The 26,381-nt window shown below is 42.7% G+C and overlaps 2 protein-coding genes across 3 annotated transcripts in view; both read right to left on the bottom strand.

Annotated features, from left to right (window-relative positions):
* LOC129846221 (N-lysine methyltransferase SMYD2-A-like) overlaps window positions 1-3,616 on the bottom strand; it is a 30,093-nt gene extending 26,477 nt beyond the window's left edge. The window contains exons 1-2 of the mRNA XM_055914223.1: window positions 2,973-3,616; window positions 898-961 (exon numbers count right to left, since the gene is read on the bottom strand). Coding sequence (XP_055770198.1) covers window positions 898-961; window positions 2,973-3,160 — 252 coding nt within the window. The 5' untranslated portion in view covers window positions 3,161-3,616. The remainder of the gene's footprint in view (window positions 1-897; window positions 962-2,972) is intronic.
* Window positions 3,617-5,359: 1,743 nt separating this feature from the next.
* On the bottom strand, window positions 5,360-23,026 carry LOC129846222 (uncharacterized). Of its 2 annotated transcripts, none has more exons than XM_055914224.1 (3): window positions 17,973-23,026; window positions 17,709-17,805; window positions 5,360-6,094 (listed from the first exon to the last, which is right to left on the bottom strand). In XM_055914224.1, exon 1 carries the CDS (start codon window positions 22,380-22,382, stop codon window positions 19,590-19,592), a length of 2,793 nt encoding a protein of 930 aa, XP_055770199.1. In that variant the 5' UTR covers window positions 22,383-23,026; the 3' UTR covers window positions 5,360-6,094; window positions 17,709-17,805; window positions 17,973-19,589. The 2 variants fall into 2 exon arrangements, with proteins under 2 accessions (XP_055770199.1, XP_055770200.1); XM_055914225.1 differs by having other exon boundaries at window positions 17,709-17,802.
* Window positions 23,027-26,381: the final 3,355 nt, after the last annotated feature.

Genomic DNA, 26,381 nt, shown 5'->3' with positions numbered 1-26,381 from the left:
GGGGTGAGGAGTTACACTGGGGGAGGGGGGGGGGGAGTTACACTGGGGGAGGGGGGGGGGAGTTACACTGGGGGAGGGGGGAGGATTTACACTGGGGGAGGGGTGAGGAGTTACACTGGGGGAGGGGGGAGGAGTTACACTGGGTGAGGAGTTACACTGGGGGAGGGGTGAGGAGTTACACTGGGTGAGGGGTGAGGAGTTACACTGGGTGAGGAGTTACACTGGGTGAGGAGTTACACTGGGTGAGGAGTTACACTGGGTGAGGAGTTATACTGGGGGAGGTGTTACACTGGGGGAGGTGTTACACTGGGGGAGGGGTGAGGAGTTACACTGGGGGAGGGGTGAGGAGTTACACTGGGGGAGGGGGGAGGAGTACACTGGGGGAGGGGGGAGGAGTTACACTGGGGGAGGGGTGAGGAGTTACACTGGGGGAGGGGGGAGGAGTTACACTGGGGGAGGGGGGAGGAGTTACACTGGGGGAGGGGGGAGGAGTTACACTAGGGGAGGAGTTACACTGGGGGAGGGGTGAGGAGTTACACTGGGGGAGGAGTTACACTGGGGGAGGAGTTACACTGGGGGAGGAGTTACACTGGGGGAGGGGGAGGAGCTACACTGGGGGAGGAGTTACACTGGGGGAGGAGTTACACTGGGGGAGGAGTTACACTGGGGGAGGAGTTACACTGGGGGAGGAGTTACACTGGGGGAGGGGGAGGAGCTACACTGGGGGAGGAGTTACACTGGGGGAGGAGTTACACTGGGGGTGTGGGTTCACTATGAACTTTTCCTCGTGGCCAGGGCTCCATTTCTCTGAAACACACTTTCCATGGGGAGTAGATTTCTGACTGGGACTGTTTTCTCAGCCCCTACAGTACAGTGGTAGATACATTTACACTATACCTGGCAGTCCATCTCACAGTAGTACGCTTGTTTACATCGTCCACATTTGGAGAGGCCTTCTCTCCTGGGGAGGTAGGAAGAGAGCGAGATGTGACATCATCAACAGAAAGGATAAGAAACACATTAACTACACACTATTCTCTCTCACACACACACACACACACACACACACACACACACACACACACACACACACACACACACACACACACACACACACACACACACACACACACACACACACACACACACACAGTGAGGGTTATTCTCACCCATCTCTCTTAAGGGCACATGGTGCAGAGAAAGGTCACGTTCCTAAATACATATATGTGTGTATAAATAAATCTGGGCATGTCTCCAGAAACAAGCAAGGCAATGGTGTGTATAGGTCTGTGTGTGTGAAGATATAAAGGCCTCTCCTCTCCCAGAGAGTCAGGAATGATTTTGTCTAGTAGTCTCCTCTCCTAGCTGTTCTCTAGTAGTCCCCTTTCCTAGCTGTTCTCTAGTAGTCTCCTCTCCTAGCTGTTCTCTAGTAGTCTCCTCTCCTAGCTGTTCTCTAGTAGTAGTCCCCTCTCCTAGCTGTTATCTAGTAGTCTCCTCTCCTAGCTGTTCTCTAGTAGTAGTCTCCTCTCCTAGCTGTTCTCTAGTAGTAGTCTCCTCTCCTAGCTGTTCTCTAGTAGTCTCCTCTCCTAGCTGTTCTCTAGTAGTAGTCTCCTCTCCTAGCTGTTCTCTAGTAGTAGTCTCCTCTCCTAGCTGTTCTCTAGTAGTAGTCTCCTCTCCTAGCTGTTCTCTAGTAGTAGTCTCCTCTCCTAGCTGTTCTCTAGTAGTCTCCTCTTCTAGCTGTTCTCTAGTAGTCTCCTCTCCTAGCTGTTCTCTAGTAGTCTCCTCTCCTAGCTGTTCTCTAGTAGTCTCCTCTCCTAGCTGTTCTCTAGTAGTCTCCACTCCTAGCTGTTCTCTAGTAGTCTCCACTCCTAGCTGTTCTGTAGTAGTAGTCTCCACTCCACTCCTAGCTGTTCTGTAGTAGTAGTCTCCACTCCACTCCTAGCTGTTCTCTAGTAGTCTCCTCTCCTAGCTGTTCTGTAGTAGTAGTCTCCACTCCACTCCTAGCTGTTCTCTAGTAGTCTCCTCTCCTAGCTGTTCTGTAGTAGTAGTCTCCACTCCACTCCTAGCTGTTCTCTAGTAGTCTCCTCTCCTAGCTGTTCTGTAGTAGTAGTCTCCACTCCACTCCTAGCTGTTCTCTAGTAGTCTCCTCTCCTAGCTGTTCTCTAGTAGTCTCCTCTCCTAGCTGTTCTGTAGTAGTAGTCTCCACTCCACTCCTAGCTGTTCTCTAGTAGTCTCCTCTCCTAGCTGTTCTGTAGTAGTAGTCTCCACTCCACTCCTAGCTGTTCTCTAGTAGTCTCCTCTCCTAGCTGTTCTGTAGCAGTAGTCTCCACTCCACTCCTAGCTGTTCTCTAGTAGTCTCCTCTCCTAGCTGTTCTGTAGTAGTAGTCTCCACTCCACTCCTAGCTGTTCTGTAGTAGTAGTCTCCACTCCACTCCTAGCAGTCTCATAAAACTTCTCAGACTATGAGTGCTGACCAGGTCCACCCTGTACATGTAATCATAATCATTATGATCTAAAAAGGGAAAACAGATCCTAGATCAGGGTAATATCCATAGTAGTCACTGGAACAGCACCCCAAGTTGATTCAATGTGTGTGTGTGTGTGTGTCAAAGCAACGTCATTCATTATTGAACAACAAGCTGAGCCAGATACTGAATGAACCTGATCTGATTAAACTGTCAGCTTCTGAAAGACATGCTGAACCCACATGGTAGGGGGTGACTTCCACGTCTAGTCACAATGCCTTCAAGGATGTACAATTATTGCTACAATGTTATTATGGTTTGTTAATACCTTAAGAAAAATCTACAACTAATCCTTCATCAAGTGACACACAGTTAAAGCAATACAACTTTCATGCAGAATGAGGTTGGTCAGGTCGCTGGATAGAACCACAAATATAACTTAGATGTGATTTCTATTCTACAACCCAACGCAGTCATGTTCTGAGAGTTGTACAGACAGTTCAATACCTGGTGAAGCAGTATTCACAGTGGGCTCCTCTCTCGTTCACTGTCAGCACGTAGGAATAGGCAGGACAGACAAATACTAAGTCTCCGACAGCAAAGTGCTTCACAGCCCGCAGTCCCCTGCCCTTCCCCGGGCTAGCGAACCTCTCGGTCCCCTCTATACCCTCGTTCTTCATACATATGCCATTCATCTTTAATAATGCCGTGGTCTGTTGACCTAGCTAGCTATGCTACTTTTATATTGCTGCTTGCTTGTTGCAAGACTAGCTATACCACTCGTGAAATGACGTTTGCAAGCCAGAGAGCTAGGCAACGTTGGAGTCCTCTTGGAAAAACACAATTATCAGACTTGCTAGCGGTTCGTAATTCCCAAGGGCCTTGTTTGCAGTGTTGCTTGTCTGTCTGTCTGCGGCTAAGCAATGTTAGTTTGCTGGCTGGTTTTGGATACACACTGACACCAAAAATGTTCTAATATGTGCTGACACGAATGCCTCCTCTCTCACCTATAGCAAACAGAAAGGCTATCATAAACTAGCTAGCCTTTAGCTAGCCTAGCGTCATATGGCTAACTTCTCAACCCTACGACACGGAGCTTCAGGATACCGAGAGGTCCTAATGCCCCGAAAGGTTCAGAGAAAGAAAGCGCTCAGACTAGGGTTGCAGAATTAATTTTTAACCTACCCAAAATTCCAAGATTTTCCAGAAATACAGATTTGACAAATATTTCAAATCGGGAGTGAGTAAGAAGGAAATCCGCAATCTTCCAATCAGGATTTTTGGGAAAGTTAGCGGAAATTTTGCAACCCTCAAACAACATAAAATGGTTCCGACGTTGCTGGAGATAATCATTGACAATCTTGTACCACCATCGTGTGGCCAAACGATGGTGGTACAAGACAGTCAACGATTATTCCAGCAACGTCTGGACCAATTTATTTTGTCTGAACTGAGGGTCGCATCAGTGAATTAGATAATGGTTGTGTCGCCACCTGGTGGTGATAGTTGGTTCTTTGTCTTTTTATAATACAGCCCTCTGCTGCCATCTTCTGGACAGACGATATGTTAAAGTTGTACATTGGAGCGTGCATTGTCCCATTGCAGCAATTTGTTGGACTAGTCACTTAGACGGAAAAACCCACACCCCAGAGCATATTTTCGTATTTTTTACACCCCTTTTCGATCCTGTCACATCACTGCAATTCCCCAACGGGTTCGGGAGAGGCGATGTCATGCGTCTTCGGAAACATGATCCACCTAACCGCGCTCCTTAACACCCGCCAGCTTAACCCGAAAGCCAGCAGCACCAATGTATCGGAGGAAACACCGTTCAACTGGCGACCGGCTCAGCCCGCAGGCACCCGGCCCGCCACAAGGAGTCACTACAGCGCAATGAGCCAATTAAAGCCCCAACGGCCAAACCCCCTCTAACCCGGACGACGCTGGGCCACGGCCGGTTGTGGCACAGCCTGAGAATAAATGTACACGGGGCATGAGACCGCTGCGCCACTCGGGAGGCCCACCTCAAAACATTTCCAACAAGGATCGAGTGATCGAGGTTTTTTGAAGTTACCGCTGAACGACAGGCGCAGCCGTTAGTACTGGGTTTGCGCTCGCTAACCGCAAAGATGTTCCTGCAGGAGTCATGTAAATCCAGTTGGACTTTTTTTGTTGGCATTAGCAGAAAACACACTTCCGAGTGTTCCTGCGCAACAAATCCCTGGAAAAAGAACCAGGCATTTCACACTGGTCACCAGGTTTGGCCTCAATTCAAATTAAAAGCAGTCAATTCAGGAAACTATTTGAATACAATACTTCTTAAATTGTTAAACATTTCAAATAAATAGCTTATACTTTTCAGTTTAATAAGATGTATTGAACATGGATTTTTTTTTTCAATTAATAAATAGTAATTTGTGATTACTTCCTGAATTGACTGCCTTCAATTCAAATTCAGCCCAACTCTGAGGGACCTACATCATGGCTGGGTTTCATTGAAATAAATAAGAGCCTCTAATGTCCTGCAACAATGTGTCCAGTGTAGCAGGCCTGTAAAAACACTTTCAACAGTGAATCTCCATTGAAAAGGATTTTTAGGATTTATCTACATCTCAGACACTGGCCCTGGGAGATCTCTTTTTTTTTTTAAAGCCGGAGAACCTGTTGCCAGACTAGAATTAACGTAACACTTAAAGATTGTGGTATAACAAAGCAAAGTGACAAAATATACCCAATGATATGCTAGATGAAATGTTTAAAGAGCAAATAATTTCAGATCTATACACAGGGTTTCCACTCTTAAGATGCACAAAAAAACTCCACGACAAAAGGCCAAACAGTGTAAATGCGAGAAAAAAAAGAAACAGTTTAATGACCATTGAATTTCCAAAACGTGGTGTATAGAAAATTTAATAAAAAGAATGTAATACATTATTTAATACAATTGCATACAGTTAAGTGCCTTGGAGGTAAGAGCTGGGGGTTGCTTCTGGACAAGGCCCTGTTATCCTTCTGAAAGCGTCGTCCCTCTCCAAAGCCTTTTATATTGTCCTGAGTGTGGACATCTACATTTATCTCAATGTACTGGTTACTACCTGAACTCTCCTTATAACCATCATCTAATCAGGATTAGAACGCTGTATCCCTCCTAACAGATTGGTCTACTTCCTGTGACCTCACAACCAGTCTGAGTAGTCAGTCCACTGGTGAGGAGAGTCTGATGAACATTGTGTTCCTCTGGAGTTCAAAGACGACCAGTCTGAGTACTCAGTCCACTGATGAGGAGAGTCTGGTGAACATTGTGTTCCTCTTGAGTTCAAAGACGACCAGTCAGAATACTCAGTCCACTGATGAGGAGAGTCTGATGAACATTGTGTTCCTCTTGAGTTCAAAGACGACCAGTCTGAGTACTCAGTCCACTGGTGAGGAGGAGTCTGATGAACATTGTATTCCAGTTCTGGTAAAAGTTCAGGTCAGTCCGTCCATGGAATAGAGTTCAAAAACAACCAGTCTGACAGGAAATCAACATGGCTGAAGGTGTAACAGTGGTGTCTAACATCCTCAAGGCAGGTCCACATGTTGAGGATGGAGTCAGACTTCATGTTCCTCTAGTATGGCAAATAGAGGACCTGTGAATAAAATGAAGAGAAACATTATGCATTCACAGTGGCTATCAAGTTTCTGTGGGTGGTTAAACCCGAAGTAGGGATATATGGGGGTGGTTAAAACCGAAGTAGGGATATATGGGGGTGGTTAAACCCTAAGTAGGGATTTATGGGGGGTGGTTAAACCCGAAGTAGAGATATATGGGGGTGGTTAAACCCGAAGTAGGGATATATGGGGGTGGTTAAACCCGAAGTAGAGATATATGGGGGTGGTTAAACCCGAAGTAGAGATATATGGGGGTGGTTAAACCCGAAGTAGAGATATATGGGGGTGGTTAAACCCGAAGTAGAGATATATGGGGGTGGTTAAACCCGAAGTAGAGATATATGGGGGGTGGTTAAACCCGAAGTAGGGATATATGGGGGTGGTTAAACCCGAAGTAGAGATATATGGGGGTGGTTAAACCCGAAGTAGAGATATATGGGGGTGGTTAAACCCGAAGTAGAGATATATGGGGGTGGTTAAACCCGAAGTAGAGATATATGGGGGTGGTTAAACCCGAAGTAGAGATATATGGGGGTGGTTAAACCCGAAGTAGAGATATATGGGGGTGGTTAAACCCGAAGTAGAGATATATGGGGGTGGTTAAACCCGAAGTAGAGATATATGGGGGTGGTTAAACCCGAAGTAGAGATATATGGGGGTGGTAAAACCCAAAGTAGAGATATATGGGGGTGGTTAAACCCGAAGTAGGGATATATGGGGGTATATATCACAGTGTTTAGTGCCAGTGTTAATCAGTGTTTAGTGCCAGTGTTAATCAGTGTCTAGTGCCAGTGTTAATCAGTGTTTAGCGCCAGTGTTAATCACAGTGTCTAGCGCCAGTGTTAATCAGTGTTTAGCGCCAGTGTTAATCACAGTGTCTAGCGCCAGTGTTAATCAGTGTTTAGCGCCAGTGTTAATCAGTGTCTAGTGCCAGTGTTAATCACAGTGTCTAGTGCCAGTGTTAATCAGTGTTTAGTGCCAGTGTTAATCAGTGTTTAGTGCCAGTGTTAATCAGTGTTTAGTGCCAGTGTTAATCAGTGTTTAGTGCCAGTGTTAATCACAGTGTTTAGTGCCAGTGTTAATCACAGTGTTTAGTGCCAGTGTTAATCACAGTGTTTAGTGCCAGTGTTAATCAGTGTTTAGTGCCAGTGTTAATCAGTGTCTAGTGCCAGTGTTAATCAGTGTTTAGTGCCAGTGTTAATCAGTGTTTAGTGCCAGTGTTAATCAGTGTTTAGTGCCAGTGTTAATCAGTGTTTAGTGCCAGTGTTAATCACAGTGTCTAGTGCCAGTGTTAATCACAGTGTCTAGTGCCAGTGTTAATCACAGTGTCTAGTGCCAGTGTTAATCACAGTGTCTAGTGCCAGTGTTAATCACAGTGTCTAGTGCCAGTGTTAATCAGTGTCTAGTGCCAGTGTTAATCAGTGTTTAGCGCCAGTGTTAATCACAGTGTCTAGCGCCAGTGTTAATCAGTGTCTAGTGCCAGTGTTAATCACAGTGTCTAGTGCCAGTGTTAATCAGTGTTTAGTGCCAGTGTTAATCAGTGTTTAGTGCCAGTGTTAATCAGTGTTTAGTGCCAGTGTTAATCAGTGTTTAGTGCCAGTGTTAATCAGTGTCTAGTGCCAGTGTTAATCAGTGTTTAGTGCCAGTGTTAATCAGTGTTTAGTGCCAGTGTTAATCACAGTGTCTAGTGCCAGTGTTAATCACAGTGTCTAGTGCCAGTGTTAATCACAGTGTCTAGTGCCAGTGTTAATCAGTGTCTAGTGCCAGTGTTAATCAGTGTCTAGTGCCAGTGTTAATCAGTGTTTAGTGCCAGTGTTAATCACAGTGTCTAGTGCCAGTGTTAATCACAGTGTCTAGCGCCAGTGTTAATCAGTGTTTAGCGCCAGTGTTAATCACAGTGTCTAGCGCCAGTGTTAATCAGTGTTTAGCGCCAGTGTTAATCAGTGTCTAGTGCCAGTGTTAATCAGTGTTTAGTGCCAGTGTTAATCAGTGTTTAGTGCCAGTGTTAACACTGATTAACACTGGCACTAAACACTGATTAACACTGGCACTAAACACTGATTAACACTGGCACTAAACACTGATTAACACTGGCACTAAACACTGATTTAGTGCCAGTGTTAATCAGTGTCTAGTGCCAGTGTTAATCAGTGTTTAGTGCCAGTGTTAATCAGTGTCTAGTGCCAGTGTTAATCAGTGTTTAGTGCCAGTGTTAATCAGTGTTTAGTGCCAGTGTTAATCACAGTGTCTAGTGCCAGTGTTAATCACAGTGTCTAGTGCCAGTGTTAATCACAGTGTCTAGTGCCAGTGTTAATCAGTGTTTAGTGCCAGTGTTAATCACAGTGTCTAGTGCCAGTGTTAATCAGTGTTTAGTGCCAGTGTTAATCAGTGTCTAGTGCCAGTGTTAATCAGTGTCTAGTGCCAGTGTTAATCACAGTGTCTAGTGCCAGTGTTAATCACAGTGTCTAGTGCCAGTGTTAATCACAGTGTCTAGTGCCAGTGTTAATCACAGTGTCTAGTGCCAGTGTTAATCACAGTGTCTAGTGCCAGTGTTAATCACAGTGTCTAGTGCCAGTGTTAATCACAGTGTCTAGTGCCAGTGTTAATCAGTGTTTAGTGCCAGTGTTAATCACAGTGTCTAGTGCCAGTGTTAATCACAGTGTCTAGTGCCAGTGTTAATCACAGTGTCTAGTGCCAGTGTTAATCACAGTGTCTAGTGCCAGTGTTAATCAGTGTTTAGTGCCAGTGTTAATCACAGTGTCTAGTGCCAGTGTTAATCAGTGTTTAGTGCCAGTGTTAATCAGTGTCTAGTGCCAGTGTTAATCAGTGTCTAGTGCCAGTGTTAATCACAGTGTCTAGTGCCAGTGTTAATCACAGTGTCTAGTGCCAGTGTTAATCACAGTGTCTAGTGCCAGTGTTAATCACAGTGTCTAGTGCCAGTGTTAATCACAGTGTCTAGTGCCAGTGTTAATCACAGTGTCTAGTGCCAGTGTTAATCACAGTGTCTAGTGCCAGTGTTAATCAGTGTTTAGTGCCAGTGTTAATCACAGTGTTTAGTGCCAGTGTTAATCACAGTGTTTAGTGCCAGTGTTAATCACAGTGTTTAGTGCCAGTGTTAATCAGTGTTAATCACAGTGTTTAGTGCCAGTGTTAATCAGTGTTTAGTGCCAGTGTTAATCAGTGCTTAGTGCCAGTGTTAATCAGTGTTTAGTGCCAGTGTTAATCAGTGTTTAGTGCCAGTGTTAATCACAGTGTCTAGTGCCAGTGTTAATCAGTGTTTAGTGCCAGTGTTAATCAGTGTTTAGTGCCAGTGTTAATCACAGTGTCTAGTGCCAGTGTTAATCAGTGTTTAGTGCCAGTGTTAATCAGTGTTTAGTGCTAGTGTTAATCAGTGTTTAGTGCCAGTGTTAATCAGTGTTTAGTGCCAGTGTTAATCACAGTGTCTAGTGCCAGTGTTAATCAGTGTTTAGTGCCAGTGTTAATCACAGTGTCTAGTGCCAGTGTTAATCACAGTGTCTAGTGCCAGTGTTAATCAGTGTCTAGTGCCAGTGTTAATCAGTGTCTAGTGCCAGTGTTAATCACAGTGTCTAGTGCCAGTGTTAATCACAGTGTCTAGTGCCAGTGTTAATCACAGTGTCTAGTGCCAGTGTTAATCACAGTGTCTAGTGCCAGTGTTAATCACAGTGTCTAGTGCCAGTGTTAATCAGTGTCTAGTGCCAGTGTTAATCAGTGTCTAGTGCCAGTGTTAATCAGTGTTTAGTGCCAGTGTTAATCAGTGTTTAGTGCCAGTGTTAATCACAGTGTCTAGTGCCAGTGTTAATCACAGTGTCTAGTGCCAGTGTTAATCACAGTGTCTAGTGCCAGTGTTAATCACAGTGTCTAGTGCCAGTGTTAATCACAGTGTCTAGTGCCAGTGTTAATCAGTGTCTAGTGCCAGTGTTAATCAGTGTTTAGCGCCAGTGTTAATCACAGTGTCTAGCGCCAGTGTTAATCAGTGTTTAGCGCCAGTGTTAATCAGTGTCTAGTGCCAGTGTTAATCACAGTGTCTAGTGCCAGTGTTAATCAGTGTTTAGTGCCAGTGTTAATCAGTGTTTAGTGCCAGTGTTAATCAGTGTCTAGTGCCAGTGTTAATCAGTGTTTAGTGCCAGTGTTAATCAGTGTTTAGTGCCAGTGTTAATCAGTGTTTAGTGCAAGTGTTAATCAGTGTTTAGTGCCAGTGTTAATCACAGTGTCTAGTGCCAGTGTTAATCACAGTGTCTAGTGCCAGTGTTAATCAGTGTCTAGTGCCAGTGTTAATCACAGTGTCTAGTGCCAGTGTTAATCAGTGTCTAGTGCCAGTGTTAATCAGTGTCTAGTGCCAGTGTTAATCAGTGTCTAGTGCCAGTGTTAATCAGTGTCTAGTGCCAGTGTTAATCAGTGTTTAGTGCCAGTGTTAATCAGTGTTTAGTGCCAGTGTTAATCACAATGTCTAGTGCCAGTGTTAATCACAGTGTCTAGTGCCAGTGTTAATCACAGTGTCTAGTGCCAGTGTTAATCACAGTGTCTAGTGCCAGTGTTAATCACAGTGTCTAGTGCCAGTGTTAATCACAGTGTTTAGTGCCAGTGTTAATCAGTGTTAATCACAGTGTTTAGTGCCAGTGTTAATCAGTGTTTAGTGCCAGTGTTAATCAGTGTTTAGTGCCAGTGTTAATCACAGTGTCTAGTGCCAGTGTTAATCAGTGTTTAGTGCCAGTGTTAATCAGTGTTTAGTGCCAGTGTTAATCACAGTGTCTAGTGCCAGTGTTAATCACAGTGTCTAGTGCCAGTGTTAATCAGTGTTTAGTGCCAGTGTTAATCAGTGTTTAGTGCCAGTGTTAATCACAGTGTCTAGTGCCAGTGTTAATCAGTGTTTAGTGCCAGTGTTAATCAGTGTTTAGTGCCAGTGTTAATCAGTGTTTAGTGCCAGTGTTAATCAGTGTTTAGTGCCAGTGTTAATCAGTGTTTAGTGCCAGTGTTAATCACAGTGTCTAGTGCCAGTGTTAATCACAGTGTCTAGTGCCAGTGTTAATCAGTGTTTAGTGCCAGTGTTAATCAGTGTCTAGTGCCAGTGTTAATCAGTGTCTAGTGCCAGTGTTAATCACAGTGTCTAGTGCCAGTGTTAATCAGTGTTTAGTGCCAGTGTTAATCACAGTGTCTAGTGCCAGTGTTAATCACAGTGTCTAGTGCCAGTGTTAATCACAGTGTTTAGTGCCAGTGTTAATCACAGTGTTTAGTGCCAGTGTTAATCAGTGTTTAGTGCCAGTGTTAATCAGTGTTTAGTGCCAGTGTTAATCAGTGTCTAGTGCCAGTGTTAATCAGTGTTTAGTGCCAGTGTTAATCAGTGTTTAGTGCCAGTGTTAATCAGTGTCTAGTGCCAGTGTTAATCAGTGTTTAGTGCCAGTGTTAATCAGTGTCAAGTGCCAGTGTTAATCAGTGTTTAGTGCCAGTGTTAATCACAGTGTTTAGTGCCAGTGTTAATCAGTGTCTAGTGCCAGTGTTAATCACAGTGTCTAGTGCCAGTGTTAATCACAGTGTCTAGTGCCAGTGTTAATCACAGTGTTTAATGCCAGTGTTAATCACAGTGTTTAGTGCCAGTGTTAATCAGTGTTTAGTGCCAGTGTTAATCAGTGTCTAGTGCCAGTGTTAATCACAGTGTCTAGTGCCAGTGTTAATCAGTGTTTAGTGCCAGTGTTAATCACAGTGTCTAGTGCCGGTGTTAATCAGTGTCTAGTGCCAGTGTTAATCACAGTGTCTAGTGCCAGTGTTAATCAGTGTTTAGTGCCAGTGTTAATCAGTGTTTAGTGCCAGTGTTAATCACAGTGTCTAGTGCCAGTGTTAATCACAGTGTCTAGTGCCAGTGTTAATCAGTGTTTAGTGCCAGTGTTAATCAGTGTTTAGTGCCAGTGTTAATCACAGTGTTTAGTGCCAGTGTTAATCAGTGTTTAGTGCCAGTGTTAATCAGTGTTTAGTGCCAGTGTTAATCAGTGTTTAGTGCCAGTGTTAATCAGTGTTTAGTGCCAGTGTTAATCAGTGTCTAGTGCCAGTGTTAATCAGTGTTTAGTGCCAGTGTTAATCAGTGTTTAGTGCCAGTGTTAATCACAGTGTTTAGTGCCAGTGTTAATCACAGTGTTTAGTGCCAGTGTTAATCAGTGTTTAGTGCCAGTGTTAATCAGTGTCTAGTGCCAGTGTTAATCAGTGTTTAGTGCCAGTGTTAATCACAGTGTCTAGTGCCAGTGTTAATCAGTGTCTAGTGCCAGTGTTAATCAGTGTTTAGTGCCAGTGTTAATCACAGTGTCTAGTGCCAGTGTTAATCAGTGTTTAGTGCCAGTGTTAATCAGTGTTTAGTGCCAGTGTTAATCACAGTGTCTAGTGCCAGTGTTAATCAGTGTTTAGTGCCAGTGTTAATCAGTGTTTAGTGCCAGTGTTAATCAGTGTTTAGTGCCAGTGTTAATCACAGTGTCTAGTGCCAGTGTTAATCAGTGTTTAGTGCCAGTGTTAATCACAGTGTCTAGTGCCAGTGTTAATCAGTGTTTAGTGCCAGTGTTAATCAGTGTCTAGTGCCAGTGTTAATCAGTGTCTAGTGCCAGTGTTAATCACAGTGTCTAGTGCCAGTGTTAATCAGTGTTTAGTGCCAGTGTTAATCACAGTGTCTAGTGCCAGTGTTAATCACAGTGTCTAGTGCCAGTGTTAATCACAGTGTTTAGTGCCAGTGTTAATCAGTGTTTAGGGCCAGTGTTAATCAGTGTTTAGTGCCAGTGTTAATCAGTGTCTAGTGCCAGTGTTAATCAGTGTTTAGTGCCAGTGTTAATCAGTGTTTAGTGCCAGTGTTAATCAGTGTCTAGTGCCAGTGTTAATCAGTGTTTAGTGCCAGTGTTAATCAGTGTCTAGTGCCAGTGTTAATCAGTGTTTAGTGCCAGTGTTAATCACAGTGTTTAGTGCCAGTGTTAATCAGTGTTTAGTGCCAGTGTTAATCTGTGTCTAGTGCCAGTGTTAATCACAGTGTCTAGTGCCAGTGTTAATCACAGTGTTTAGTGCCAGTGTTAATCACAGTGTTTAGTGCCAGTGTTAATCAGTGTTTAGTGCCAGTGTTAATCAGTGTCTAGTGCCAGTGTTAATCACAGTGTCTAGTGCCAGTGTTAATCAGTGTTTAGTGCCAGTGTTAATCAGTGTTTAGTGCCAGTGTTAATCACAGTGTCTAGTGCCAGTGTTAATCAGTGTCTAGTGCCAGTGTTAATCACAGTGTCTAGTGCCAGTGTTAATCAGTGTTTAGTGCCAGTGTTAATCAGTGTTTAGTGCCAGTGTTAATCACAGTGTCTAGTGCCAGTGTTAATCACAGTGTCTAGTGCCAGTGTTAATCAGTGTTTAGTGCCAGTGTTAATCAGTGTTTAGTGCCAGTGTTAATCACAGTGTTTAGTGCCAGTGTTAATCAGTGTTTAGTGCCAGTGTTAATCACAGTGTTTAGTGCCAGTGTTAATCAGTGTCTAGTGCCAGTGTTAATCACAGTGTCTAGTGCCAGTGTTAATCACAGTGTCTAGTGCCAGTGTTAATCACAGTGTTTAGTGCCAGTGTTAATCACAGTGTTTAGTGCCAGTGTTAATCAGTGTCTAGTGCCAGTGTTAATCAGTGTCTAGTGCCAGTGTTAATCACAGTGTCTAGTGCCAGTGTTAATCAGTGTTTAGTGCCAGTGTTAATCAGTGTTTAGTGCCGGTGTTAATCACAGTGTCTAGTGCCAGTGTTAATCAGTGTCTAGTGCCAGTGTTAATCACAGTGTCTAGTGCCAGTGTTAATCAGTGTTTAGTGCCAGTGTTAATCAGTGTTTAGTGCCAGTGTTAATCACAGTGTCTAGTGCCAGTGTTAATCACAGTGTCTAGTGCCAGTGTTAATCAGTGTTTAGTGCCAGTGTTAATCAGTGTTTAGTGCCAGTGTTAATCAGTGTTTAGTGCCAGTGTTAATCACAGTGTTTAGTGCCAGTGTTAATCAGTGTTTAGTGCCAGTGTTAATCAGTGTTTAGTGCCAGTGTTAATCAGTGTCTAGTGCCAGTGTTAATCAGTGTCTAGTGCCAGTGTTAATCAGTGTTTAGTGCCAGTGTTAATCACAGTGTTTAGTGCCAGTGTTAATCACAGTGTTTAGTGCCAGTGTTAATCAGTGTTTAGTGCCAGTGTTAATCAGTGTCTAGTGCCAGTGTTAATCAGTGTTTAGTGCCAGTGTTAATCACAGTGTCTAGTGCCAGTGTTAATCAGTGTCTAGTGCCAGTGTTAATCAGTGTTTAGTGCCAGTGTTAATCACAGTGTCTAGTGCCAGTGTTAATCAGTGTTTAGTGCCAGTGTTAATCAGTGTTTAGTGCCAGTGTTAATCACAGTGTCTAGTGCCAGTGTTAATCAGTGTTTAGTGCCAGTGTTAATCAGTGTTTAGTGCCAGTGTTAATCAGTGTTTAGTGCCAGTGTTAATCACAGTGTCTAGTGCCAGTGTTAATCAGTGTTTAGTGCCAGTGTTAATCACAGTGTCTAGTGCCAGTGTTAATCAGTGTTTAGTGCCAGTGTTAATCAGTGTCTAGTGCCAGTGTTAATCAGTGTCTAGTGCCAGTGTTAATCACAGTGTCTAGTGCCAGTGTTAATCAGTGTTTAGTGCCAGTGTTAATCACAGTGTCTAGTGCCAGTGTTAATCACAGTGTCTAGTGCCAGTGTTAATCACAGTGTTTAGTGCCAGTGTTAATCAGTGTTTAGGGCCAGTGTTAATCAGTGTTTAGTGCCAGTGTTAATCAGTGTCTAGTGCCAGTGTTAATCAGTGTTTAGTGCCAGTGTTAATCAGTGTTTAGTGCCAGTGTTAATCAGTGTCTAGTGCCAGTGTTAATCAGTGTTTAGTGCCAGTGTTAATCAGTGTCTAGTGCCAGTGTTAATCAGTGTTTAGTGCCAGTGTTAATCACAGTGTTTAGTGCCAGTGTTAATCAGTGTTTAGTGCCAGTGTTAATCTGTGTCTAGTGCCAGTGTTAATCACAGTGTCTAGTGCCAGTGTTAATCACAGTGTCTAGTGCCAGTGTTAATCACAGTGTTTAGTGCCAGTGTTAATCAGTGTTTAGTGCCAGTGTTAATCAGTGTCTAGTGCCAGTGTTAATCACAGTGTCTAGTGCCAGTGTTAATCAGTGTTTAGTGCCAGTGTTAATCAGTGTTTAGTGCCAGTGTTAATCACAGTGTCTAGTGCCAGTGTTAATCAGTGTCTAGTGCCAGTGTTAATCACAGTGTCTAGTGCCAGTGTTAATCAGTGTTTAGTGCCAGTGTTAATCAGTGTTTAGTGCCAGTGTTAATCACAGTGTCTAGTGCCAGTGTTAATCACAGTGTCTAGTGCCAGTGTTAATCAGTGTTTAGTGCCAGTGTTAATCAGTGTTTAGTGCCAGTGTTAATCACAGTGTTTAGTGCCAGTGTTAATCAGTGTTTAGTGCCAGTGTTAATCAGTGTTTAGTGCCAGTGTTAATCAGTGTTTAGTGCCAGTGTTAATCAGTGTCTAGTGCCAGTGTTAATCAGTGTTTAGTGCCAGTGTTAATCACAGTGTCTAGTGCCAGTGTTAATCAGTGTCTAGTGCCAGTGTTAATCACAGTGTCTAGTGCCAGTGTTAATCACAGTGTCTAGTGCCAGTGTTAATCACAGTGTTTAGTGCCAGTGTTAATCACAGTGTTTAGTGCCAGTGTTAATCAGTGTTTAGTGCCAGTGTTAATCAGTGTCTAGTGCCAGTGTTAATCAGTGTCTAGTGCCAGTGTTAATCAGTGTCTAGTGCCAGTGTTAATCAGTGTCTAGTGCCAGTGTTAATCAGTGTCTAGTGCCAGTGTTAATCAGTGTCTAGTGCCAGTGTTAATCAGTGTCTAGTGCCAGTGTTAATCAGTGTCTAGTGCCAGTGTTAATCACAGTGTTTAGTGCCAGTGTTAATCAGTGTTTAGTGCCAGTGTTAATCAGTGTTTAGTGCCAGTGTTAATCAGTGTTTAGTGCCAGTGTTAATCAGTGTTTAGTGCCAGTGTTAATCAGTGTCTAGTGCCAGTGTTAATCACAGTGTTTAGTGCCAGTGTTAATCGGTGTCTAGTGCCAGTGTTAATCACAGTGTCTAGTGCCAGTGTTAATCAGTGTTTAGTGCCAGTGTTAATCAGTGTTTAGTGCCAGTGTTAATCACAGTGTCTAGTGCCAGTGTTAATCACAGTGTCTAGTGCCAGTGTTAATCAGTGTTTAGTGCCAGTGTTAATCAGTGTTTAGTGCCAGTGTTAATCACAGTGTTTAGTGCCAGTGTTAATCAGTGTTTAGTGCCAGTGTTAATCAGTGTTTAGTGCCAGTGTTAATCAGTGTTTAGTGCCAGTGTTAATCAGTGTTTAGTGCCAGTGTTAATCAGTGTCTAGTGCCAGTGTTAATCACAGTGTTTAGTGCCAGTGTTAATCAGTGTTTAGTGCTAGTGTTAATCAGTGTTTAGTGCCAGTGTTAATCACAGTGTTTAGTGCCAGTGTTAATCAGTGTTTAGTGCCAGTGTTAATCAGTGTTTAGTGCCAGTGTTAATCAGTGTCTAGTGCCAGTGTTAATCAGTGTTTAGTGCCAGTGTTAATCACAGTGTCTAGTGCCAGTGTTAATCAGTGTCTAGTGCCAGTGTTAATCACAGTGTCTAGTGCCAGTGTTAATCACAGTGTTTAGTGCCAGTGTTAATCAGTGTTTAGTGCCAGTGTTAATCAGTGTTTAGTGCCAGTGTTAATCAGTGTTTAGTGCCAGTGTTAATCAGTGTCTAGTGCCAGTGTTAATCAGTGTCTAGTGCCAGTGTTAATCAGTGTCTAGTGCCAGTGTTAATCAGTGTCTAGTGCCAGTGTTAATCAGTGTCTAGTGCCAGTGTTAATCAGTGTCTAGTGCCAGTGTTAATCACAGTGTTTAGTGCCAGTGTTAATCAGTGTTTAGTGCCAGTGTTAATCACAGTGTCTAGTGCCAGTGTTAATCAGTGTTTAGTGCCAGTGTTAATCAGTGTTTAGTGCCAGTGTTAATCAGTGTTTAGTGCCAGTGTTAATCAGTGTTTAGTGCCAGTGTTAATCAGTGTCTAGTGCCAGTGTTAATCACAGTGTTTAGTGCCAGTGTTAATCAGTGTCTAGTGCCAGTGTTAATCAGTGTCTAGTGCCAGTGTTAATCAGTGTCTAGTGCCAGTGTTAATCACAGTGTTTAGTGCCAGTGTTAATCAGTGTTTAGTGCCAGTGTTAATCAGTGTTTAGTGCCAGTGTTAATCAGTGTTTAGTGCCAGTGTTAATCAGTGTTTAGTGCCAGTGTTAATCACAGTGATGTCCACTCCACATACAGTATCATAATTAGATAACATTGACATCCCCAATAAGCTCTTTTTCTAAGCCACAATGTCTGCATTGAGGCAGGTAGCCCAATTCTGATCATTTTCCATTCATTTACATTTTGACCAATCACATCAATCTTTTTAAAAGCTAATCTGATTGGTCAAAAGACCAATTAGTGAAGAAAACAAATTCAGAATTGGGCTGCCTGTCTAAAGGCAGCAACATTGTAAAAAAAAAAATCTGATTAAAAAAAATATATATTTTGGGATTTAACACACCTTTAGGGATTTGGGGTTTTCACTTGTGTCGAGTTGAAAGTGTTCAGTCCAACATGGAGAAGAGATGATACGACCACGCTGCTTCAGGGATACTCTGCTGGAAACACGAGCTCATGTGTGAAGTTATCAGACCAAGCAAATACAGCTAATTCACAGTCATTTAAGTGTTGACATGAATGCTACTGGCACCAGTCAGATTCTATGAATTCTTCAAATGTTAACATAATTTACCCCCCCCCACCCCAAAAAAAAAGACTTGCATACCTTTTCATCCAGAGGCTCACGTGTCATAACTAGTTACGGATTCTGATTCATACGCAACGTTTGGAAGAAGGGGAGACTTGTGCACTGAGACGAGGGACTGAGTGAGAGGATCACTCCCAAAACAGAGAACAAAACAATTCTGATCGAAGTGCAGTTCCTCACAATAAAATGACAGTTCTACGAATATCAGTGGAAGTATCCTTAAAAAAAAAAAAAAAAAATCTTAGTTTACGGTAGAATAAGTCCATGTTCAAAATAGGAACCTGTGGGTAACAGTATGGCAGGTCTTGATCCCTAAATCTTTCCAAAAAACAAAAAGAACAAAAAACAAAAATAGCTGATTTTATAAAGAGCATAAAAACACAATCCATAATAGCAGGTTTTTTCACTCTTATAAAATAAAATATCCTCGTCTTTTTATTTCTAACAAGAAAAGATCAGAGGTTCTTCTACAGAGACGTGTAAAAGTTAGTGGAGTTTGTCTCGTCAAGGAATACGTCGTAAAATGGTTAAGAAAAATAAAATAAGTCTTATCAATAATCCTGCTGTATTCAGTCTCTACAGAAAGACCAGGGATTAAACGTTAAACAGGAAGGAAGGCCAAGAGAATCTGCAAAAATCCACTATTCAAAGACTAAACCCTTAATACAAATAAAATATGTCTCCCTATTTTCACTTAATCCTAAAAAGACTAGGCTACTCCTTTCTTGTGTACCAATTTCTGAATTGGTCCAAGAAACGCTGGTGTAGCGTCCCATTAAACATTTAACTACAGTATGCCTAATGAATACACATCTCCGTAAGGCTTGTTGACTCTGTTCCAGGGTGAGTACTAGAATGGAAGTCTACAGGGAGACCTAAAAACTAGTGTTACATTAGGAACCTTTCACATTCCAAGTATGATCTTTGGATCAATGTATAGGAACCTTTCACATTCCAAGTATGATCCAAAGACCGATGTAGAATTCAGTCATTTGAAAACACACTTTTTGAAACTTTGAAACTATCGTGATAAAGGCAGCCCAATATATGAAGGTAGAGTCTGTCATAGTATGACTTTGCTTTACCTATATGAAAGTCTGTGTTTATTAGCAGGTAGGCCTACTTCTGCACAGAAGGAAAAGGATTTAAAACACAACACAAAGGATTTTTTAGCATTTCTCCCCAAAACCAGTCTCAACTACAAAGCATTTTGAAAGTTCAGTAAGAATCCACCTCGTGTTGCACTTCATCACATATAACAATATTAATCTTCTTCTTTTTTTCAGGCAAATGAGAAACTGGCGTTTCACAGCGAGCAGATCAGACTTTTCTTTCCATCTTGCATCTTTTCTTTTTCCTGAGATCTCAGTCAGGAAGTGCTTTTCTTTTTCCTGAGATCTCAGTCAGGAAGTGCTTTTCTTTTTCCTGAGATCTCAGTCAGGAAGTGCTTTTCTTTCCCTGGCAGATCAGAGATGCTCTCCATCTCATCTCAATGAGGTTCTACTTGTCTGACAACTTTATTTTCCTTCTTGGCTATAAACATTTATTTATCCTCATTAAATCCCTTTTTTTCCCCCTGTTACTTCTGTCAGCCTATGGTATTTTGGCTCAAGTGATGCTGCAGGGACCTTCTGGTTATATCTGTGAAGTTGGCTCGATTTGACTTCCGAAAGGACCACTTTCTGCAGCTGGTAGTGGTGACTGTGGAAGGCTGAATAGATTTCCAGTCAGAATATTACTGGGTGTCGATCCATCTTTGATCAAATGCTCTCCAGATGTTCTGACAGTATCTTGGTCTTTGCAGAAATAAACCCGTTTGACCTCAGAGTGAAGATCTGACTCCTCCTTTACGTAGATGTCAGCAGGTCCATTATGCCGGCCAAGCGTCGCTGCTTCATCAGCGGAGATCGTTTCAACTGTCTCCATAGCGATAGTGTCTTTACCACGATGAGGATAAACCAGCCTCGCATCTTGTTCCATATTTTTTTCAGGAAAATAATCTGAAAGCACAGTTTTTTTTGCCTGGCTTTTAATCACACTTGGTATAATAAACACTTCTTTAGAGATTTCTCCTTTTCCCGAGAGCTCAGGTTTGTGTTTCTGAATCATTCTTTTCACTTTACAGTTAATACGCAGTTGAAATAGATTACGTCTCTGATTTTGCAAACTAAGATCAAAATTATATTTTAGAATATCAAAGAGAATATACCCAAATCTTTTTTCTTTTTTATGATAGGATTTTATCTTAGCATATTTATACACCTCAAATATTACACCGTTTGTCAGTAAATTCAATTCCAGTTTCTTTTTAGAAGGTTTGGATGTAACATCAAGGTCCAGACCTATTTCCTCACAGAGTGGGTAGCACGCTTTGGCTTTCACCATTTCTTTGGTGTGAGACGTCACATTTGATTGGTCTAAGTTGGTAACAACAATTTGCTTTGTTTCATCAGTACAAAGTGCAAGGTCAGTCTCATCAGAGATTCTCTCTATTTTGACACAATGAGGTTCTACTTGTATGACTTCAAAAAAAAGGCCTCCCTCGGTCTCCTTGGTTACTAACATGTCCATGTCTTTGTTCTTCCTCATTAAATTCAATCTCCTCCTTTTTGATACTTCTTTCATTTGGTATTTCGGCTCAAGTGATGCTGTAGTGACCTTCTGGTTTGTGGACATCTCCGCAGGATTCTTTCGTTTGCGTGACGTCTTTAAGAAGAAGGCTTCATTTTCAAGTTCCCATCTCCATGTACCGTTTTTACCTGTCCTGCGCTGCAAAACTGCTCTTAACCTTCCCATAATATCTTCAGCCAGCTCAGTTTTCCCACTTTTTAAATCCAAATCAAAATTATGCTCGAGAACATCACACACAATCTGCTTCCAATTTCCACACACTTGTGAGGCAAAATCAGCCAATTCAAACATTACATCTCTGGTCAATAGATGCAAGTCAAGTTTCTTAGTTTTCCCATATTTTGATTTCACAACAAGGTCAAGTCCTTTTTCCTTACAGATGGGGTAGAGGTCCCTCAATGCTTCTTCTACAGTGGGCATTATTAAGGATTGGCCCATTGTCCTATCTGTCTGAGTTGTGAAGGTCTTCGTCTGGACATATTGAGGATAGACAATGCCCATATCAGGCTCATACCTTGCGCAGATATCATTACGCCCATTTTCAGGGCCAAGGATTGCCGTCTCATCAACACACCGTGTTACATCTGTCTTAGTAGAGAAGCTCTCAGTCGTCACATGCAAAGGAGAGATCAGGCCCACAACAGGCTCCTCCTTTATGCAAATGTCAAAAGGTGTAGGATTTGACAAGCTGTTTTGCAAATAGAACTGTGCCCATTTGAGGGAGTATTCTAAAACTTTAACTGTCTTTGGATCAGGAAGTTCAAACACCTCTGTTAACCACTCAGGTGTCCTCTTGGAATGCATCTTCAGCATTTCTTTTAATTTCTTTTCTACCTTGTTTGAAAAGTCATATTGTTGTTCATTTTGTACACCAAGACCAAAGTTGTAATCTAGAATATCGAAGATAACATGAGGGCGAGCTCTATTAATGTTTTTAGCATATTCTGACACCTCAAGCATTACACCAAATGTCAGGAAATGTAAATCGAGTTTCTGTTTCCCTCCTGATCCAACATTGAAATCTACACCTATTTCCTTGCACTTGGCGTATGGATCTTTCCAATATTTCCCAAACTTTCTTAGGTTGGGTCTTGAGTAACTGCCACGACACTGACGTATACATTTATCCTCTAACGTTTTCTGGCATTGTAGTCTTTGTCTTAAATTGGCATTGTAGTCTTCCTCTTCATCAGAGGGAAAGTTCAATGGCTCACAATATTCTGGAAGAATAGGCCTAGTAGATACAGCTAAATGACAGCCGCTTTCTGTAGCAGGTGAGGTTAGCACAGAATGAATGGCAGTACTATGGCTTGGGATATTAACATTGTCAGAGGGCAATTCATTATTGGTCTGGGTCTGTGTTTGGCTAGAAACCTGTGAAGTTGGGTTGATTTGAGCTTCTAAATAACCACTGGAGGTGGATGCATGTCCTGTCAGACTCAGAATATCACTGGACGGTGCTAAATGCCATGACTGCTCTTTGATTGAATTCCCTTCAGATGTGCCGATGGTATCTTGATCTTTACAGAAATAAACCATTTTGACAGCCCTGTTCTCCCCATCACTTGCACCGGTCATTTCAGGAAAAATACGTAAAATCTGCCCTTGGCTTGTTGTTTGGGGACTGATGGGAGGTACATGTGAATGCTCTTTCTGTAAACCCACATGGTAACCTGTTTCTGTGTTTCCTGACAATGTTGAATTTGGGTAATCTATCCAGGCATTAATCGAATCAGACCAAATGATTGTTTGGGATATCTCCCTCTCATCTTCCTCTAGCTTAACGTCAACATCCATTTTGCACCAATGTCTCTACAAAGACAAAGTAATCAAAACCCCCTGATGACATTAATCTCTAAATGAGCTAGACAGATAATGTAATTTCCACTATATAAATGACCTAGCCAAATGCCTACATCGTATTTGGAGATGTAGCTATCTAACGTCCACTAACTAACTAACTATGAGAAACACTCTTTGCGCCACTTCGATATAGCTACGACCGGAAGTTACTTTTTCGTAGCAGATTAGTACAAATTATAACGCAACAGGTTATGAGAATCAATGTAGCAGGTTAGGAAAATTTGGTTAATAAGGTTAGGAAAAATAATTAGGGATAGAAAAACGGCCCTCCTAACCTGCTATTAAAATCATTTCCGGTCGTAGCTCTATCGAAGTGGCGAGAAAAAGAATGTGTCCCAGCTAGCTAGGTTCGTTGTCCGTAACCTGCTAGACTAACTAACGCTTTACCTTTACAGGTGGAGGGTTACTGCAAATCCCTTGGCCTTCATTCTATTTAGATAAATGCTGCAAAATATTTAAAAAAACTTCGTATGCTAGCTAGTACACTCAAAACGCAGCAGCACGCACCGGAGTGGAATATTTACGGAAGCGTTTTGAAGTCGACGTCAGAGGGTTGTGGCTCCATGAAGTACAGACGGAAGTGATGACAAATTCCTTATCCTTTCGCCATGCGATTTGGTCTTGGCTAGAAGGAGTACAGCTGCGGACAGAAGTTGATATTTGTATTTATTTTATCAAACAAATTGAAGTACTTGTTTCTCTCCAAATGGGTATAGAATACATCCTGTTAGTGTCAAGTAAGGGCTTTTTACACTATTAGAATGCACGTTCACGTCATTATGTGTTTTGGGACAGGCTGCGGCACCTATAAATGAGTGGATAATAATATGAACACACAGCGTTGACATGGACATTTTAGTCATTTTGCAGACACTCTTATCCAGAGCGATTTACAGTAGCAATTAGGGTTAAGTGCCTTTCTCAAATGTACATCGGCAGATGTTTTACCTAGTCGGCTAGGGGATTCGGTACCTGGCCCAACGCTCTGAACCGCTAAGTTAGCTGCATTAACAAGGAATTCACATTTTTTCCACATGGGGTCCCCTGCATTTTCTAGTGTCAATTTGGGGTCATTTACAGAATAAGTTTAGGGACCCCTGACATAGCAACATGGCTGGTTCCTGTCTTTGATATTAAGATGTACATTTCTTTATATGTCCTTAAAATCCAATGCTCTTTCTGTTAGGCTACTTCCTGTCAATCTTTGTTATTTTGGCTCAAGTGATGCTGCAGTGACCTTCTGGTTATATCTGTGAAGTTTATTCTGATTTTACTTTCAAAATAATCTCTTTCTTCAGTCAATAGTGGTGACTGGTAGGCTGAATACAATTTCCTGTTAGAAAATTACTGGGCTGTAAATCCCAGCAACAAATAAATGTGTATTCTAGTTTATGGACACGTCTACAACCAGGAGCTCAAATTTATGGGAACAGAAATCATTTAAGAATGGGACGCCATGAAATTTGATTTTATATATATGGCCACTCCTCCGCCTTTCTGTAATCTGTCAGATTTGAAATACATTATAATAATTTACTTAAATGTCTTTATCAGAGACAGAACAATTTAACCATGTTTCAGAGAGAACCAGAATGTCAGGACATGAGTCCTGTACCCAAATGTAAATTGTATCCATTTTTTTCAATCATACTTCGCACATGTAGATGCATTATCTCAAGCACCTTACGAGATTCAAAGTCAGAGGGGGTATTAAGATTATTCCCATGGAAGCTAACAGGCATAGGATCATCTGCAGTTGTTTGTTGAGTGAACTGAGACGTTGCCAAGGTCCCTGGCCCACCGTATGAGAGCAGACTGAGCATTTGACAGACCTCCCTCAAGTTGCTGGATGCAGGAGTGGGAACTGGGAGAGCGGTGTTGGCAGAGCTCAGTCCACCCGGGTGAAGCTCCCGCCAAAAAAAGTGGAGCTGCTGCAGGGGACCGGAGTGGCTGCCAATGCCCCATTCTGGGGTGTGCACAGGGGGTCTTAGTATGGCTCCTGTTGCAGGGTTGGGGCTGCCATGAAATTAAATGGCCTGGTATAACAGCAAAATGAGCTAAATGGAAACATCTAACTGCTTTACTCATTACATTATTGCAAATGCTCAGGCAGCTGCCATTTTCCATTGGGAAAGAGGCTCCACACAACGAAGGGAGTAAAAAAACGAACAATTTAAACATCACCGATATAAATTCCCACTGTGCCCATGATAAAATGCAATGTGAATTGTGTTGTACTACTGAATGAAACTGTGAGGAGATGCACTCAGACCAGCCTTTGTGATTTAACTTACAATATCTACATTACTTTAGTTGGCTGCTTTTAGCTAAACTTGTACGCAACATAACCTATTCTGGGAGCTTATTTAATGTGTATGAACAAGAGGTACTGACAGGAAGCTCAATGAGAACGCTGATCCAGTGCCCCCCCCCCCCCCCCCCCCCCCAAAACAATACTGATTGGAATAAAACCTCAAGGTAAGAACAAAACCTGATTTGTGTGCAATAAAAATATATTTACACATGTTCACTTGCAGTGCCAACTTTGGGAACATGTGGTCCTTGAAAAACTCATGTAGTCCAGAAATATGTCTACCAGTGGTCGTCACGCTGAATGGGGATGGAGGCTTTTGGTGGTCCACACTACGAAGAAGCAAGTGTCCCATCCGGTGATGTGGAGATGACCTTGGACCTGGTGCCAGTAAGGATGGTCTTCACAGAGGCAGTAAAACCTTCCCTCCTCTTGGAATTAGAAATAATTTGACTACACTACCTCCTCAATGGTAAGGTCCGTTGCACCATACGGACACTTGACCTCTACCAGTGCTGTGGTGCCCACCAGACTATCCCGTGAGACACCCAAGATCCAAAACCCCTGCCCCAAAGCCCTGACTCCTGCTCATCCATCCCTGTAGCCATGTTGAATGCCTTGATACCCTCCTCTTCGTTATCTGTGCTCCACTTGACAGAAAACACCCCATCTAACCACTGTGATCTGAGGACCCTTTTTAGCAGCGACGGAGTAACGCGCTTGGCCCAAACCACTGCTCCAAAATGACCTGCCGTCAAACCTCCCCTCTCCTCGTGTTGTGCCAGTTGGGGTTGGTGCGCTGTTCAACTGTTGCCTGCCGTATAGCCTCCTGCTGCTCCACCGACAGCACCATGCCAGCCAGGATGCCTGCATGCCCCAGGTGCCCTTGTGTGTGTTTTTTTTAAACAATGTCCGGTACAGACAGAGATGACAGGGAGGGTAATGGTTGTTCTGGCTCAGGTTTAAGGAGACATGCCATTGCACAGATTTTTTTTGGGGGGGGGGCACCAAAGAAAACAAGTGATACACAACAAATAAAGATACAACTTGGACTGAAAAAAAGCAAAGAGAAAGTAGAGGATATGTTTACAATTACAGAGAACATTCCCAAAGGGGCATCGATCACATTCAAATCGAAAGTCAATAAGTCAGATGTGAAGTTTGAAGTGGATACAGGAGGTAGTGTAACCATAAGGAAGAGGTCAGAGTTGTAGGACAGTCCAGACTTAAAGACTTGTTCTCTGCATCTCAAAGTACACAGACTAGACACATTAGGTGGAGCTATTGTAACAGTGACTCAGCTATCTGTTGTAGTCCTGTCAGGAACCAGACAAGTTCTGTCGAGACAGTGACTCAGCTACCTGTTGTAGTCCTATCAGGAACCAGACCAGTCCTGTTGACACAGTGACTCAGCTACCTGTTGTAGTCCTATCAGGAAGCAGACCAGTCCTGTTGACACAGTGACTCAGCTACCTGTTGTAGTCCTATCAGGAACCAGACCAGTCCTGCCAGACACAGTGACTCAGCTACCCTTAGTAGTCCTATCTGGAACCAGACCAGTCCTGTTGACACAGTGACTCAGCTACCTGTTGTAGTCCTATCAGGAACCAGACCAGTCCTGC

Source organism: Salvelinus fontinalis, unplaced genomic scaffold (genome assembly GCF_029448725.1).
Source record: "Salvelinus fontinalis isolate EN_2023a unplaced genomic scaffold, ASM2944872v1 scaffold_0483, whole genome shotgun sequence".
In the NCBI taxonomy this organism is placed as follows: Eukaryota; Metazoa; Chordata; class Actinopteri; order Salmoniformes; family Salmonidae; genus Salvelinus; species Salvelinus fontinalis.
Note: the sequence above shows the minus strand (reverse complement) of the source record. Positions and strands in the feature narration are given on the sequence as shown.